Below are 18,566 nucleotides of genomic sequence, written 5' to 3'. Positions count from 1 at the left end.
GGCGTTCGTTTATTTTTATTTTTTTTATTTCATATTAACTGAATTTAATATTAAAAAAATTACAAATTAGTATTACTAAACAGATAATTATTGGTTTTTCAACAGGAGCTTTTTAAACAAATAAACTAGAATGGTGTTAAGTCCTCTGCTATTTTCATGAAGCCTATTTATTTAAACTACAACGGCGTGCAGGGGTAAAGCTATTTTTGTTCAAGAGGGGTCCATTGGTATTGCTTAATACCTTATAATTATTGTATTAGGTTAAAAAAATAAGAATTATATACCGTATTTTGTCTCGGTTTATATAACTCATTTTTTTTAGTAGTCTAAAAAGGAATAATTCATTTCTATAATTACAATTTAATATTAAAATACTTATTATACCCAAATTATTTATAGTTACACAACCATCAATCGTTTATTTTAGATTATAAATTTCAAAACATACGTGTCAAAGTCAAAATAAATTATTGAAAATAACAAAGAGGGAATATATTATATTATATTTGAAGTGAAGAGTACTTTTCTCCTTACCTATTCCAAAGAACTAGAACAAAATTAACTACTCTAGATCTTTTCTTGGTTCAAGAATTAGAATTAGATTAACACTTGATAAGATCTATTTTTGGTAATTTGACAGTTGTTAGTCACTAACAAAAGTTTAAAAAAGGAAAAGGGTGGGGAGGAGGGGGGGGGAGTGATGTGACTTCTAAGTTATTTTTACCTTTTTTCTATATAAGGGCAAATGTGGTTTGTAGTGTTGTAGGCATTTATTATATTTCTTGTAACACATCATAATCTCCAAAGGCCTAAAGATTTACCCATATTTCAGATAGAAAAATTATAAAAATCTTTTGTTCAGTGACTCTGTATGTGTGATAATAATTATTAACAATGAAGAAATGTGAGTTGTGCAGTTCCATAGCAAGAGTTTATTGTGAATCAGATCAAGCCAGTCTTTGTTGGGATTGTGATGCCAGAGTTCACACAGCCAATTTCCTTGTAGCTAAACATTCAAGGATTCTACTCTGTAATTCTTGTCAATCACTTACCCCATGGACTGGCTCTGGCTCTAAGCTTGGTCCCACTGTTTCTGTTTGCCAGAAATGTTTTCACAGAAATAATAATGATGGCGCAGATCAACATCTTAATGATACGGAAGAAGAAGATGATGATGATGAGGCCGACGAAGACGAAGATGATGGAAGCAGTGATGGTGATAATCAAGTTGTTCCTTTATCTTCTTCAACTTCAGATCAACCTAATCCTCCCTCATTGACTTCAAGCTCTTCTAGTAGTGAAGATTCCACTAACAAATTTAACAGAAGAAGTGTAATTGGATTTTCACCTAACAGAACAGAGGAAAATACCCAATCCCATTATTGTGTAAGTCTTTAATTTCCTCCCTGTTATCAATCACTCCCTCCGTTTCAATATTTGACATTTCAATCTCATAATCGTTGAAAAGGGAACGATTATTTTTTTAAATAGACTAAAAAAAAGTAGGTCAAACAAATTGAAACAGAGAGTAACACATTCCAATATTTACTGAATGTGTGTTCTGTTCTCTTTTTGTATTTTCAGGGCATTACAAGACCTGAAGAGAAGATAGAAAGGAGTTCATGGAGATGGAGATAATCGGGATATTTACAGGTCAAAAGCTAATTCTGTTATCTGATCAATGTATGAATAAATCTTCTTGTAAATGACATGTGAGTTAGCTAGTCTTTCTTGTTCCCATTTGCTCTTACTTGGAATCTGGATAATGATTTTACTGCATACACTAATTTTTTATTATATTTATCCTAATTTTAATTTCTAGATGAGAATACTATTATTTTCCATGTGCGAATTTTTGTTTTTTCTTGTCTACTTGAAAATATAAAAACCAGATGCAGCAAATAAAGATGAGGGAAAAAAGATGATTAGGACAACACAGCTCTCAATTATACTTGATAATGATTGATAACTCATGGTTTTACTCATGGCAAGCATTACTGACATTTTGCACCAAATACAATAAAGAATGCCTCATTGTTAAAAATAAAGATTGAGACCAGTTCAGTGTACTTTAACATATTATAAAAGATTAGCGTCTAACCAAACAATACTATTATTTGAAACGGATGCTTATTTTTGTTTTTATTCCAGAAAGCACAACTCTTTATTCTAGTGGTCCATAACTATATCAAGATACTTATTTTTTTTTACCTAGTTATCCATGGCCACGAAAAAAAGGCTATAAACAATTAAAGTAAGTTTTTGACAAGTGGTGTTTTTAGTGGCAGGAGGTTAAGTTAAAGAGATAAAAAGTCTATTCTCTAATAAGTATACTATAGTTGCTTAGACTTTTTATAGCCAACTAAATAATGTCAAAATGGACCTAAATTTAATGACCAATACTAACTACCAGCAAGCACTACCAACTTTATTTTGAATTATTGCATGATATGATCTTATTGCCTTATTTTGTGATCACTCACAATTCCTTTGTCACTATTTCTATCTTGACAATTAATATGGTCCAATTTCAAACCAACCGGTCCACATATTGACTCAATTAGACACATTGAATTGGACCAAAAAATATATATTTAACAACCTGTCCCCCTACCCCAAGCCCTTGGTAGGGTGGGGCTAGCATTTTCATGTCCCCTTCCCTAACATTGAACCGTGATTCAGTTTTATTATGGAGATTACAAGTTAATATACGTATATATTTATTTAATTTTCTAATATAAATATAAGATCTATACAAAATGTATTAAGCTTGTTTGAACTCTGAAATCCAGTTAGTCCCGCCCCGCCTACCCCACCCACCTAAGAGGAAACCAACAACGTGTGCAGGGTCCTAAAAATCCAAAAATATACTACTCCTACCAAGTTTTTTGTTGAAATAGAGGTGGGACCATAGTAGATAAAATTGTAGATTCCACTGGAATTTGGCCTCTTCTACTTTTGATTGCTTCCATGGTTATCAATTGACCTTTTGGTACTCAAATGTCACAACTCACAACTTGAGTAGAATTGTGCATGAACCTGAGACACTTGTCCTTATCCTTGATAGCATTGTTCTTTAAGTGATGCTTTGCATACTCCACAAGTTTTCTACATGACAACCCTTAAAGAGGAATAATATAGAAATGGACTATTAATTATTCACTAATTGCTCCAACTATTAATTTATTTTGTTGAAGTGCATATATATTGATCTCTTCTAAAACTTAAGCTATTAAAGAAAAGACGTGACTTAATTTAGTTAACTACAAGTTAACGTGTTCAACCAAGTACATATAGAGATATTTTTGTTAGTAAATAGTGGTGGGATCACTTGTGCCAAGATCTCATCTTAATGTATAGGATTTTCTTTCACATGCTTATGAAATTAATTAGTGTTTGGATCAACTTGCATGTACCTTTATTATTAATTCTACATGCTCTCATCAGTACAGGTGATGAGAAGAAATTAAATAAGAGGGGTAGCTCGAACGGTAAGCATCCTTCATCTCCAATATCAAAGTATATGTTCAAATCACCCAAAGAACAAATAGCCAAAAAGGTCAAAACTCCAAATAAATAAATAAATAAAAAAGAATTTTAACTTGCTTGAACTTGAAATTTAATCTTAATTTGGGTTCTGGATTTGTTAACTACTAGGTCAAATATTGAGTACCGACACAAAAGAGAGACTTTTATTATTAAGGTTATAAAGGGGTATAATTAAAGTTAAGATAAAACATTACATGTGCTGATTATTAAGGTTTAATTTTGATTAAATTATGTCAGGGTGGAAGATTTAGTGACAAGCTGACAGCTAACTATATTTTATTAAGATTAAGCATATACTCAAGGATAATGGGATTGTAATATTTTAATTAGCATGCGAGACCTTAATCATGATGCTTTTTATTAATCTATAATCTATAGTTCGATCTACACCATTAAAGTATAGTATAATAATGAGATTAATTAACAGACTCGGGCCAATTAGAAGCAAAGTTTTCTACATGGCCACGTGCATAACAGTAACACAAACCCTATTAATAAAATTAATTGCAATTTGCAATCAAATACACGACACATCGCCACAAGCCCGTAAACAAAGTAGTAATTTAATTGCAATTTGTCAAGTTGTCTAATGTTTATATTTGATATTTAAGTTTCACACATGCGTACTTATAATATAAAGAACTTTATAATGCATGCATGTTAAATGATGCATCACTTATAATAAGGTTTAAATTATTAATTCACACGTACCATCAACAGTACAATACAAAATTACTCATAAAAACAAAAAAATTTAAAAGCTAAACATATATACTAACTTGGTTATAAGTGGTTAACACTCAATATAATTAAGGAATCTAGTCTAGAAATAAAGGAAGTAACTTTAATTTGTGTGGTGGTAACACATTGCGTGAAGAAGAAAATTGTAGTACACTATTTTTTGAGATATGTGTGGACATGGAGTCATTATATTCAAAATGGTATCCACCATAACCTTGTGATAAAATGATATTTTATTTTTGTCCTTCATCTATAGCTTTTGGTAGGTCCTTTACATTGAAAATATCTTCGGATTCTGCTTCACCTGAAAGATCTGATTTGTGTGTTTCACAACCATAAAGACAATGATTCCTCAAAAAAAAAAATTCCCCTTTCCTTCCTTGAATCATAGCCACACAATTAAGCCCTCTTGATTTTTTTTTCTTTGCTTTTAACAAAATGGGCTCAACTCCAAAGACTTAATTCCTAACTAGATGACGATTGTTTAAATTTGGCTTAAGTCATCTGCAGCCACTCAAAGTTGTCCGCATAATTCATTTAGACACCTAAACTAATCCTTGTGCCAATTGAATACTTTATTTGTTCAAAAGTCATTCCTATTAGACACAAAATGCTGACATGGCTAAAAACGTGTAATTCACTTTCTTTGAGCGCGTGAATTTATTAAAAATAATATTTTTCCTTTTTTTTCTTAATTTATCCCCTAAGTTAATTTTAAAAAAAAATAATTAACAAAAAAGAAGAAGGATAGTTGTCTTCTTCCCTCTTTCTATCATATCATTCTTTCACCATTTTTATCTCTTTTTTTTTACACAGAACACCACACTCCCTCCACCTCTCTTTCTCTCACCCTCATTGTTCTTTCCTGCTTTCCTCTTTTTTCTTATATCGATTTTCGTCTCAAATATCTCGAAGAAGTTTCATTTACAATGATAAAAAAAATATGAATAGATTTTTTTGGGCAAAAAACTGTTAATTTTTTTTCAATTCTAATAAATAATTTCTAATGTATAAAAGATGAAGACAATGAGTGAAAATTTTAATGTTATCGAAATGAAAGAGAATGCATATTTAGCTTGAATAGACAACAATGGTGTGTCATTGTAGCTCCATTGAAGAGAAGAAAGAGATGGAGCGACACCAACTCCATGGAAAATCAGAAATGGGTTTCTGAAGAAGGAGGAAGAAAGTAGGGAGGGTGGAGGCTTTAATTAAAAATATTTTTTTTTTAATTTTTTAAAATACTTTATGAATTAATTATATAGAGGTTTTAAAAAAATTAAATGTAATGCCACGTGTCATCATATTATTGGTAAAATTAATAAGAATTCGCGTTTGAAATACACGCGTTTTTGATTTTCAATTGATTATCAATTTGTGTCAAATAGGTATAAATTTTTTAAGGTTTAAGTGTTCAATAGGTACATTCCTTAGTTGANGGTGTTCAATAGATACATTCCTTAGTTGAGGTGTTTAAGTGAAATATGAGGACAACTTTAAGTGGCTACGGATGACTTAGGCCTTTAAATTAATTCTATAAGGTGATAGACATTCATGAATTATATAGCATGGTGCTTATTAACATTGAATGAATTAAAGAATAGTATAAAATTAATAAGACGATAAATATTCATGATTAATTATATAGGTTATTGACACGAAAACATAACTAATTAATTAATGGACCCACCGAAGGCAGATTATTCTTGTTCAAGTATGCCTAAACCAAAAGTATACTTTAGTCAACGTCATGTCAATTTATCCACGGTTACGAGATTTTTGATCTAAAATTATCAGTATTTTTTTCGTTTAAACTAAAGAAAAACTTAAATTTATACACATTAAACTTTATTTAGTAGATCTTATTTTTAAATGAACTTGATTAAGGTCTTATACACACTAAACTTTCAAGTAAAATCATATATAAAAGCAAAACCAAATCGCTTTTTAAGATATTAATTTTAAGGAACTCAGCTTTTGACACCAATCATGAGTCATTGATTAGTACACTATTATATCATCATGTTTTGCGGTTTAATTTTTGGCTATATAATTCTAAGGTGGACTACAAGTTTCATTAAAAACAGCAAAAAATGAAAAGTAAAGTAGAATGGATCCTATTGCGTGATGCCAAATACATCTTTTTAAGAGTTTGAGCATACTTATTTTCATGTATATGAAATCTCTCTAATATTATTCTGAAGATGTGTTGGCTGAGTGTAAAATATCTTGCTAGTCAATTTTTTTCCTAATGAAGGCAACTTTCCTTCTCTGTCGCCACCAGAAATGGGATGAATATCCTCTCCATTACTTATTTTTTCCGTTTTTTCAAGTACATACTTGGATAAAAGTAATATAAAAATTAAAATTTTAAGTCTCGATCTTTAATATTAAATTATGACACATGACTTCCATTCAAATGTGTACTTGAAGAATGGAGAGGAGTTAAATCCCCCGAAATGCATAGAGAAGATGCTTTTGATTCACTAAAAAAGCTGCAGCACTCAGAATATTTTTAGTTGTAATGTGATGTATTGATACTTCTGGAACATATACAGTACGCAAATTGATATTTTTCCTTTGTTCATCTTGTTTTTAATCATGAGAAAGTCACAACACTCACAAATAATTCTGACAAATTTCGAGTTCATAATTTGAGGTCGGAATAAGTTCCCCCATTACTTCTTTCTACCTTTCAAAATGACACTTCGCAAATTGCAAAGCATTACCACTTGGCAATATTCTAGTCTAAAACAACGTGGATTAGGGCGAGTTCGTGAGTTCTAACTCGAATTTTTTATTTTAATTAAAATATTATATATAAGTGAAACTAAAATTTTCTTAATATTAACTAGGGTGAATATCTTAAAAAGGTCCCTCAATTATGATAAATTTTCTACAAAATTCACTTATATATATGTTCTATTGATAAAAAATCACTAATTTTCTATCGTTAAAATTACTAAAAAATTAGGAAAATCAAGCAAAGTGACCATTCGGTCATAATACAAAGTCATTTTAGCCCAATTATTGTTTTATTATTATTAGATACAAGGCATATTCACTAATTATACTGTATATGTAAAATATAAAAGTGTACATAAGTCATGTTATATAAATTCAAAAAATGAAAATGACAAAAAAATGAAGAGAAGTTGGATCCGGCTCCTCTCCATTTATCTTCTCTCCATTTTCCCCAAGTTTCTATTTGAATTAATGACACGTGTCATATGTTAAAATAAATAGTTAAGATTTAATTTTTCAAAGTAAATCTCTAACCATGGTTTAGTTAATAAATACATTATATATCAAGTATTAAAATTATTATAATCTCACAATCTTAGCAACATATTATCTTGTCCATAAATATAGAAAAAAAAGTTTTCTATATAGACAAGACAATATGTTGCTAAGATAGTTATATTATAATAATTTTTAATATATAATGTATTTATTAACTAAATCATGGTTAGAGGTTTACTTTGAAAAATTAAATCTTAACCATTTATTTTAACCTATGACACGTGTTATTAATCCAAATATAAACTTGGGAAAAATGGAGAGAAGAGAAATGGAGAGGAGCCGGATCAAGAGAAGTTCTATGATAACTCAAAAAATATGGTATTAAAAATTAATATTAAAATCAATTGACTTCATGAAATTTAATTAAACATATGTTGCCTAATCCAAAAAAAATTCAATTTCAAAAGGTCAATTAAATGGCGGCCCAAAAACGGAAGCCCACATTCTCTTTTAACTGGGCCGAAAGAAGAAGAACAATAATACACAATATTAGACCCAAACCCAAAACCCAGTTGAGCCCTCGCTAATTAATTTTCCCACATTCAGCCGTTCCCTCCAAAGGTATCTTCTTCTTCCTCTTTGCATGCCTCTGTGGGTTTTTTTTTTTCAACTAAATTTGTTGGGCTCACTTCAACTAACGTATAGTTATATTGGGAAAAAAATTAGGGTTTTGTTGATTTTCCATTCTGGTACAAGTTTTGGAAGTGAATTAGGGTTTTATTTGTGAAAACTTTTTGTTGCATTGTAGCTTAAATGGCTGGTCCCAAGCTCGGTAAGAAATCAAGTTCTAAATTAGGGAAACTCCCTGCGAAGAAGAAGCAAAAGAAGGAACCTTTGCCAGCTAAGCCACTGGAAAAGGAGGAACTTTTTAGTGATAGTGAAGGAACGGATGGGGATTTTCAAGAAGATGATGAACAGGAAATTAATTCAGATTCTGAGATGTCTTCTGACATTGATGACCCCTTTGCTGCTGATATATTAGGAAGTGGTGATGCTGGTACAATCTTAACTCAAGGCATTGCGTTTGTGTTCTAACTTCTAGCCATCATTTATGACTCTCTAACTTCTTCTTTGTTTTGTCATATGTTTGCAGATGATGGTTCAGATGTTAATTCGGATTCAAATGCAGATTCTGACTCTGATGCAGATGATAATGATCTTGTAAGGAAGTCTAAAGCTATTGATGATGAAAGGAAAAGAGAAGAAGAGGACAATGATTTAGAACTACAGCTCAATATTAAAGAAGAAGCTGATGATTTCAGACTGCCAACAACTGAGGTTTCCTTTAATGTTCAAGTTCTTGATTAGTGGTTTGATTTGTCATATACTCATTCAGGGGGGAAAATAATCATGAATGCCTAATTTGTCTGTGTTTTTAGGAGCTTGAAGAAGAAACACAGAGACCCCCAGATCTCTCTAACCTCCAAAGGAGGATAAAAGAGAGTGAGTTTCTTCTCCTTATTTAACTATATTTTTTTTCTCGTGATGTAAGTTTATCATTCAAATATCATAAAATAAATGCAGTTGTTAGAGTGCTTTCAAATTTGAAGTCATTGAGGCAAGAAGGTGTGACACGTAAGGATTACGTTGATCAACTTAAAAGGGACTTGGGTTCATATTATGGATACAATGATTTTCTGATTGAGTCATTGGTGGAGGTAATTTTTATGTCAAAGTAGTGTAGACTCTGAACCTTTTCCCTTCTCAAAAGTTGCATTTTTTCATTTCAATTTGAATGATATGTGACCTTACTGCAGTTGTTTCCCCCTGTTGAGCTGATTGAACTTATTGAAGCATTTGAAAAACCTAGACCAATTTCTCTACGGACAAACACTTTGAAGGTCATGTTCTTTTGTCTCTTTTCTATCCTTCCGTTTTTCCGCTCTGATGGTCGACTCAAATTGTATTGCTTTGACAATATTTCAGACTCGCAGACGGGATTTAGCTGGCGTTCTTCTTAACAGAGGTGTCAATTTGGACCCATTAAGCAAATGGTCAAAGGTACAAATACAAAGATTAACTGTGATTATGTGTGATTTCTTTGGATTAACTCATTATTTTGGTAACAATTTGAACCTGTTATTTTTTAGTTTCATATGTATCCTTACTTATTTCAGCATATGCATTTATGACTTTGTAGGTTGGACTAGTTGTATATGATTCTCAAGTTCCAGTTGGTGCCACCCCTGAGTATATGGCTGGTCATTACATGGTAACCTGACTTATAACTAACTTGCTTACAAGATATCTTTGCTCTTAATATGCAACTGTTATGCTTATTTCTAATAATAACTTGCTTACAGCTCCAAAGTGCAAGTTCTTTTCTGCCTGTAATGGCCCTTGCTCCTCAGGAGAATGAACGTGTCGTTGATATGGCGTAAGTAAATAACTTAGTTTCTAATAATGTTAGCTTCAATTGTCAATCATTGAATTTCCACCTATTGAGTTAGTTCTTAATCAATATTGTTTTCAGAATTATTATCATTTCATTTTCTTGTATGTATTGGTAAGAACTAACGAGTTTGATTGCTGAAAGAGTTGTCTAGTCCATACTTAGATAGTCTAGGATAAAGCTAATCGGAAAAAAAAGCTTCTGCTTTTCCTCTCTCACTTTTAATTTCTTCTTTCTTTCTTTAAATCAGCAACTTTTTCTTGGATATAATTTTGTCCGTCTTAGGTTCAAGTTATGCACCTAATATCTTTTCTTTTGGGAGGAAAGCTAAAATAATTTCTGCCATCTTCTTACTAGTTAGCTCAGTTAGCAGAAAAGTGAAATTTTTGTTAGCTTTTGGTCTCCTAAAGTGGGTAACTTTCATGGTGTAGTGCTGCTCCTGGAGGCAAAACAACTTATGTTGCTGCACTGATGAAAAATAGTGGTATGTATTCATTGTGAAGTTAGTCTTGTTGTAAATTTTCTTGTGATGGAATCCATTTTATCCACAATGCATCCATACTTTCTGGATACAGAAAGAAGAATGAATTTTAATACATCTAGCTGTCCTGGTGTCAGAATTGATTATCTCCTTTTCCTTGTAAAATAATTTATTGTTTTCCATTTCTTGCCCTGCTAAGTGCTAATTTCTAATGCAGTTTACAAAAATATACTGGATGTTTTCGTTCTATTTTACTTTTCGCTCATGTACACAGTACACCATTCTTGGTAAAAAAAATAGTACTTCGTAAATGATAGCCTGCATTAGCAATCTGTTTGCTTCCTCCAGTTGTCATTCCTGATGTGTCTTGTATACTTCGCTCTGGTTCTGCTTTTGAAGTTACTGTAAATAATGCTGTCTTCCAGATTAGTTCTTAATAGCATTTGCCATTTCAATCATTGTGTGAATGACACTGACATATTTTACCTTGAAAACTAGGTATTATTTATGCAAATGAGATGAAGGAGTCGAGACTTAAATCTCTCACTGCTAATTTACATCGCATGGGGGTAACAAACACCATTATCTGCAACTATGATGGAAGAGAGGTTTGAGTTGGACTATTTTGCAATCTTCCCTATAGAACTAGCACTTTTTTTTTTTTGTATTTTGCGGGCAATGTCCTATTTATTTCTCCATCATGAGCGCTTGTGCTTGTTGACTGAAGTAGCTCTTTACTAATTTCATCAAGCTACAGGCTTTGATCCGACAAGATTTCGTTGTTCTTGTGTTTCTATTTCCTAGTTTACATTCTTAATGGTGATATGGACTTAGTCCTCTGATCTAATACCTTGTTTGGGGGATCATTTCAGTTGCCTAAAGTTTTGGGTCAGAACACTGCTGATAGGATTTTGCTGGATGCTCCCTGCAGTGGCACTGGGGTATGTGGTAATCTTTTATGTATATGCTTGGCTTGGATCTTGTTTAAACCAATGAATGATGTTCTTTCTGCAGGTAATCTCCAAGGATGAGTCTGTTAAAACTTCCAAAACTGCACCTGATATACAAAATTGCTCACAATTGCAGAAGGTATATATGAGTTAGATGTGTAAATTTGGTGATTTGTGTCATCTATATTTATACACTTGCAACGATTTGCGCTGTGGGAGGATATCATGAAAACTTTCCATGAATTAGTTGGGTGCTTAAAGCTTGTTCATTATTCATAACAGAACACCACGGAGTATATTGCAAGCATCTGACTTCTCATGCTGTTTGAAAATACTGGTTTCTGTAAGTCTGCATTCTGGGAGAGATTAAGTTGCAAAAAGAATTGGACTTTATCGTATTTGTTTCTAATGATTGATTCCATTGAACATAATTGTTGTATAGGAGGACAAATTTTGCATTTCTAGTTGTCTTATCTGCCTTTCTTTTTTTGATGTGTTGTTATATGTGTCCTCCCAAATCATGAGGGTGTTGGTGATGGTATTGGAAGCTTCATGTCCCTCCTTCAGCAGTGTTAATTTTGCACCATGATGTTTCTTTTATCACATATTCCCCATTCACATATTGTTGTGGCCTTTGAGGAACCTGTTTCATCGTCAATTTTGATTTGCAGGAACTAATACTTGCAGCAATTGACATGGTTGATGCCAACTCAAAATCAGGTGGATACATTGTGTATTCGACCTGCTCCATTATGGTTGAAGAGGTATCTTTCTAAACATATATTTCCAAATGAATCCTCAAAAAAACTGATGCTTTTCAAAGTATTCTACTCATTTGTCTAATTTGGAACTGCAGAATGAAGCGGTTATAGATTATGCACTCAAGAAGAGAGATGTTAAGCTTGTTCCATGTGGACTTGATTTTGGGAGGCCTGGGTATATTTTTTAGTGTGTGCGCTTTTACTCGAAAGGTTGCCTAATTCTACTACTAACTAATGCTACCTCTCCCAGATTTATTCGCTTTAGGCAGCACCGTTTCCACACATCTTTGGACAAGACAAGGCGATTCTATCCTCATGTGCACAACATGGATGGATTTTTTGTAGCCAAGGTATGCCTTATTATTTGGTGATAATTTGTGCTGTCAATAGCTGCTCTTAGCAAATGACTAAAAATTACAAGGATGAGAAGTATCAAGTTGAGAGAGCTCGAGTGGAGGCTTCAGAGTCCTACTTATGATGGTCATTATTCTTAAAATTGATTACAGTAAAGCGCTAAGTGAAGTACAAAATGATCTATTCTGTTCTTTTATTCATTTGAAAAAGCCACATTAGTTATTCTGACTTAGCATATCATCGAAATATCCTCCGAAAGTCACTTTTTTTTTTCTCAAAATGATTTTTCGTTTTAGTCATGCTTGGTTTTTAAAAAAATAATTTTGGGCATAATAAATATTATTCAACCCTATACACATGAGGTTTTGTGTGCTTCTCTTCAGTTCTCATGCTTCTGCACTTGTGTAGAAATCTAGCTTCTTCATGTCAGTTAAACAAACATTTCATCTTTTCATTAAGGTTTCTGGTACTCAAAAAATGAATTGGGAGTGGCACATGTGGTTGTAAAAACAAATGAATGATTTTAAGCATATTTCTTCTTTGAAGTTGCTGCAAGTTTGTTTCGGTAAAACATTTGGCCTCATATGTTTGTTTCTTTTCCAGTTGAAAAAGATGAGCAATTCCAAGTCTGCTGCAAAATCATTGGTTCTGTCTGAAGAAGTACAAGGTGCTGAAAGCATTGAGAACAGTGACCAGCAGGATTCTGAAGAGGATGATGACAAGAATTCAGATAAAGAAGGCATTGCAAATGAGAATAGGAAATTGAAAGAGGAAGTAGCAGGTGATAAAAAGAGGAAGAGGGATGTCCAAACACATTCAGTTAAGAAAGGTGTTGGACAAAACAGCGGTGGTGCAACTAAAAATGGAAAAACAGAAAACCAAGTGGTGGCAACAAAAAAGAGGGAAAAGAAGAAACCCCTTCCTAGAGAGGAAATTGCAAAAGCTAGGTAGTAGTTTGTAGTTTCACTATCACTAACTGATGTGCTAATGGAAGAGAGTTAATTTCAGATAATATAACCTATTCTTGTCTTCAACATTTTTACAGGGAAGAGAAGAGGAAAGCACTTAGGGAAGCTACACGAAAAGCCACGATGAAGAACAAATGAGGTCTGTTGGTAAGCCGAAGATATTTTACCAGAGGTGACGTGAGCGAACATAAAACAAGAAACTCTGGTGATTTTGTGAAAGCTCACCTCGCGTATTATTAGCACCTGCCAGCTAGTTGTAATATTTTTGTTATTGGTTGATGACTTTGAGATGAAGAGAGCTGGAGGTCGTGTATGATTTGCTTTAGAAAACAACTTAGGGTTCATGGTTTGCATGAATATGAATCCAAAAATTTTGTCCTATATACTTTTAACCTACTTGGGAATGAGCAATGAAAATTATAAAGGGAAAGGGTGGTTTGTATTCCATCATCTATTTCAGTCCTCTTCTATCATAATCTTTAGCAATAGTTGATGTTATGATTTCCCAAGTATCTTATACTGCCATAACAAAGCTACTTTACATGTTATGAGGTAGGTTGTGGCAAGTATTGATCAACGTGGTATCTACCAATCATCACATCTAATTTTAAGTATGCTGTTAATAGGTCTCAATTAAATAAAACAAGCAAATTTGGTTCAAGATAAAATAAAGGAACAATGGAAATGTCGAACTTCAGCTTTAAATCAATCTAGTTTCGAAGTCCAAACATCGCGTATGACAAAAATACAAGGGACTAGGTCAGCTATCTACTGACTGGAAGGCTCAATTTGAAATTCCAATTCAGCAATTAGCCTTATGAAAAGAATGAGAAGTGCCGCTTCAATAGTTCAAGGGTTCTAACACATGGACACTACTGAAGCCTATTGTAAGTTATCTGACATACTTTAAGAGTTAAGATTGTGAAACTCTCAATAATAACAGAATAGTCGTAAAGCATTCAACGGGGAAGTTGAACTTGCAAAGCAGCTTCAAAAGATAGTTATTCCACATAAAAAAAACAGACAGACTATTTTAAAACCTAAAACAAAGAAAAGAAGATCATGAACAATTACAACCATTCCAAACTTTATAAACTCAACACACAGCAGACGACCATAAGCAGAAAAAGAAAGCACTGAAAACCACCAAATTCATGTTCCAAATGGCCCACGCCTACACCAAAATCACGTTTGCCTCAACAGTACTCAAATATCTCTTCACCTTCAACTTATTCAAGAAGCCTTCTCCGAATCTGCATAATGAGTATAGCTTAGGAATCAACAATGTCATCCATAAGAGCGAGCGAAAACATGATTGATGCTAATTTAATGGAATTGTTATATCTTTCACAGTTGCCTCCTTTGAGGCATCATATTCCTCTAAGGGAAAACTTGTGTCCAACAAAGACAAGACATTTCCCAAACTCTGGAGTTGTTAAAGTATTTTTATCTTTACAGTAAATCATACACCTCACTATTAAATATTAATACAACTTACATTTGTTCCATCATTATCTAAAGAAAAAGATAACGACAATAAGAACATTATTTGCATGGTGACCTTGAAGAACACTTGGTGGTTCGCTACAGAAATAGGAGTGAGTGTCAAAACCACTACATCTCTCACTGTCAGAAAAATGAAACATGCAAGAAGTTTTAAATTCAGGAGCTGAAAACTAACACAATTCATGGAGATCACATGATGTCAAGGTTCATACCAGAAAGGGTCAAAAGCCTGGTTTTCAGCTAGAGTACATCCGAAGCCTATGCTAGATTGTCAGGGCTGAAGAAGCATTGTTTTTAAGTTGAATGGTGGAATCGGAGTCACCTTACTGCAGTTATTTACATCATGTTATCTTCTAATAAATTTAGCATATCAGGACTGATAATTCAATAGTGTACACATACAGAAGATGCCAAGGTAAGTCTATCCCTTCTTTTGGAGCTCATATCATTCTAGCCAGTTCTAATTTTCCCCATAGAAATGGTTCAAAAGTCGAGATTTCACAAGGACAAAGTAGAATAACCAACAAAGAGAATTCGACTTCTTTATAACCGAGAAATCTTAAGAGGATCAGCAGCGCACGGTTCAAAATTCGTTCGATAATGGGATTACCCATCTACCCTTCACTTTAAGTACCAGGCTTTTGTCTGTAGTAGACTTCAAATCCATAACGTGCGCCTAGTCCATAAATAATGAGCTGTGCTCTTACACTAGAGCAAACCCCTGGGGCACAAGAGATCTCAACTTACTTACTACACGGGTTCACCCTGCTCTACCAAGTAGCATTCCCTGAATTTTAGGGCCAGCATTTTCTCTTTCCACCTGTATCAATCGGTACCCACTAAACCTCATCCCTTCTCTCTCCTTGTTGACACTATCTCCCCCAGAACCGTGCACCTGTTTACCTTTCTTCCTCTCTCTCTCATCTACAAGTAATTGGACCCTAGGTGAAAAAGCTTCTTTCGCTAAGTAACCTAGGGGAACAAGTTACCCAATAGCAGCACATGCAGGAATAATGGTATTTGAGGATACTAAAAAGCCCCACTACAGCATATCTAGAAATGAAGGTGACTTTCAAAGAGTAATACTATCATTAACCAGAACAAGACTGATTTATTTTCCACAAAGAACTAACTAGGATGATTATTCCTATGAACTTTGTCACAAACAAGCGAAACAACTCATATGTTACAAATGTATACCACAAAAGGCTTCACAACTGATAAGTTACTTACAACTAACATCTATCAACTATGCCTAAAGCCAAACAACTGATTCCATAGGCCAAAAAGGGAGAAATACCCAAACCCTGCTCAATGGCTACAACTACACAAAATTCACCTAACATAAATGCATTACTCATCTAATCAACAATCCTGTTATAACGAAACAGAAATAATATTTGACATGGCATCACTTATGACTAACTAATCTGATTGAAACATCAAACTAGAGTCAACCCACTTCCTAGCTGATAATCAAACATCTTGACATCGTACTGAGTAGTAACAACAGACCACTTTCACATATTCTAAAAGCACCCAAGAAAATTCAAAGATAAATGTCTAAAAGCATGAGCCCTTAAATAAAGTCACAACCTTTGAGGCAGTACTAAACATCCAATCCTTTAAACTAATCATCATGTCATTCCTTTAATCAAACAAAGACCACGCATAATCAATGTCTACTTGCAAAGAAATACAAATTGTGGTCTTAAGATATATATACCTGCGGTTTTATCGGAGGCATCATGGTATATAGGCTCCTCCTCAGGTACAGGGTGAAGCACATCTGTGACCGAGTCATTGCCAGTAGTAGCATCTTTATCATCAGGATATCTAACAACAACAACAGGGCAAACACAATGATGCACACAATAATCACTCACACTACCAAGCATCCCTCCTTTCGGGCTACGCCTTGATGCACCAAACCCTCTACTCCCCATTATAACAGCACTCAAACCCAACCTCTCAACTTCCAAACACAACCTTTCCTTCATATCATGATCCTTCACAATATGAATCTTGAATGGAATATTAGCCTCCACAAGTGGCTGAGCTAAATCATTCGATTTCGTAGTTGTGAAGTTATCAAAATCATCTTCCAGTTTCCGCTGTGATTCTTCATTTGCAGTGTCAACAGAAACATCAATAGCACCCCAATCAGCTCCATAAAGTACCGAAGTTGGACGGACGTGAAGGAGTATAACGGCGTCACCTGGTCGGAGGTAATTTTGCACAGCCCATTTGACAGCATAAGCACTTTCGTCACTAAGATCGACGGCGATAGCAACCTTCCGATTAGCACCGGAAGTGGGAGTTCCTAAATGGAAACGAGGAGATGCCGGTTGGTGCATGATCGCCGTGAGTGGACGGTCGGATTCTGGTGGTGGCTTTTTGGGTGATGTCATGGTGGTGTAAAAAGATAAATACGAAATTGGTATTGAAGAATTCAGAGAGATATTGTGTGTTTTGTGATGCTCGAATCCGATTCGACTGTGTATTGTTGAGTTCTTGGGACCTTTGGGAAGAAGAGAGGTTACAGGAATTAGCTGGAATAGAGTCTACTGGAGGTTTTTTTAAACTATTTTTTTTGTAAATGTTTTGGTAACGAGAAATGGTCAATAATATATTGACTTTTTTTAATTTTTAATTTTTTTTGCCTAATCTTATCCAACACAATGCAAATATATAATACACTCGGATAATGCAGTATTTAATTATTGAAAAGAATCTTTTGGGCGAGAAAATTTGATTGAATTTAATTATAATAATATTTTATTTATGTTATTTTATCTTTTTGAAAATATTTTTGTTATTTTTAATTTTAATTATAAAATAAATAAAACTAAATCATTGAATGGGATGCGTTTAATTGGTGCACTAGGATATAGCGCTAAAGAAATTTGGCTAAGCTTTATGACATGTTGGACAGCATTGACTAAGGAGTTGCTGCTTCGAGCTCCGGGGGTTAGAAACGGATCTAAAATTTTTAATTATAATTAAGATTTCAATTACAATCATTAAATTCATCATTTTGTTTGAGTTATTGGTCCATAGCTTAATTTTTTTAGTAATTTTATCAAATTTTACATTAAAATTCAAATTTAGAATAAGAACCTAAGAGTTGAATTCGCTCTTAAACATCACCAGTGTTGATGAATGGTAGCTTCCAAAGTGTACATTCTTATTTTAGCTATGAAGGCGATGTATCATTATTTTATATGTCATGGATCAATTATAATAATCAAGCAAGTGAGGAATATGCTGAAGAGAAAACTTGTTTAAAATATATAGTTAGAGATGAATTTAAAATTTAAAAACGATAAGCATTAAAGATGGCATTGTTCACGTAAGTTATCACGATTGTGCAATGGAACTTAAGTGTGTGTTTAACAATGCACCAAATCTAATGTGTTTCAAGGTGCTTAACAAATATCTGATCATATTTTAAACACATGTAAATAATTTTCAAACACATGTAAATATATTCGTGAAGTTGATAGATACGTATATTTTTTTTCACATGTAACTCCCCCCTCCCCCAATATATATATATAT

General features: G+C 33.3%; 3 protein-coding genes across 6 annotated transcripts; 2 read left to right on the top strand and 1 right to left on the bottom strand.

The window, feature by feature from the left end:
• The first annotated feature begins 755 nt into the window (after positions 1–755).
• On the top strand, positions 756–5,646 carry LOC107009186 (putative zinc finger protein CONSTANS-LIKE 11). Of its 2 annotated transcripts, XR_001455369.2 has the most exons (4): positions 756–1,386; positions 1,585–1,653; positions 3,453–3,491; positions 3,787–5,646. XR_001455369.2 is itself a non-coding variant. In XM_015208466.2 (2 exons), the coding sequence occupies exons 1-2, from the start codon at positions 895–897 to the stop codon at positions 1,636–1,638; spliced, it is 546 nt and encodes a 181-aa protein (XP_015063952.1). In that variant the 5' UTR covers positions 756–894; the 3' UTR covers positions 1,639–1,821. The 2 variants fall into 2 exon arrangements, 1 of the variants encoding a protein (XP_015063952.1); XM_015208466.2 differs by lacking the exons at positions 3,453–3,491; positions 3,787–5,646 and having other exon boundaries at positions 1,585–1,821.
• Positions 5,647–8,162: 2,516 nt separating this feature from the next.
• LOC107012027 (25S rRNA (cytosine-C(5))-methyltransferase nop2-like) lies at positions 8,163–13,953 on the top strand. The gene is made up of 17 exons (XM_027914471.1): positions 8,163–8,590; positions 8,687–8,871; positions 8,973–9,036; positions 9,118–9,251; positions 9,351–9,434; positions 9,520–9,594; positions 9,734–9,805; positions 9,897–9,970; positions 10,417–10,469; positions 10,965–11,074; positions 11,339–11,407; positions 11,481–11,555; positions 12,088–12,180; positions 12,273–12,352; positions 12,428–12,527; positions 13,135–13,478; positions 13,577–13,953. The coding sequence occupies exons 1-17, from the start codon at positions 8,347–8,349 to the stop codon at positions 13,635–13,637; spliced, it is 1,917 nt and encodes a 638-aa protein (XP_027770272.1). The 5' UTR covers positions 8,163–8,346; the 3' UTR covers positions 13,638–13,953.
• Positions 13,954–14,412: 459 nt separating this feature from the next.
• Positions 14,413–17,607, bottom strand: LOC107009108 (universal stress protein PHOS32). 3 transcript variants are annotated; one of them, XR_001455358.2, is made up of 3 exons: positions 16,732–17,607; positions 15,218–15,331; positions 14,413–14,752 (listed from the first exon to the last, which is right to left on the bottom strand). XR_001455358.2 is itself a non-coding variant. In XM_015208384.2 (2 exons), the coding sequence occupies exons 1-2, from the start codon at positions 17,414–17,416 to the stop codon at positions 14,733–14,735; spliced, it is 705 nt and encodes a 234-aa protein (XP_015063870.1). In that variant the 5' UTR covers positions 17,417–17,541; the 3' UTR covers positions 14,413–14,732. The 3 variants fall into 3 exon arrangements, 1 of the variants encoding a protein (XP_015063870.1); XR_003576673.1 differs by lacking the exon at positions 14,413–14,752 and adding an exon at positions 14,816–15,125; XM_015208384.2 differs by lacking the exon at positions 15,218–15,331 and having other exon boundaries at positions 16,732–17,541.
• Positions 17,608–18,566: the final 959 nt, after the last annotated feature.

This window comes from Solanum pennellii, chromosome 2, assembly GCF_001406875.1.
Source record: "Solanum pennellii chromosome 2, SPENNV200".
NCBI lineage: Eukaryota > Viridiplantae > Streptophyta > Magnoliopsida > Solanales > Solanaceae > Solanum > Solanum pennellii.
Note: the sequence above shows the minus strand (reverse complement) of the source record. Positions and strands in the feature narration are given on the sequence as shown.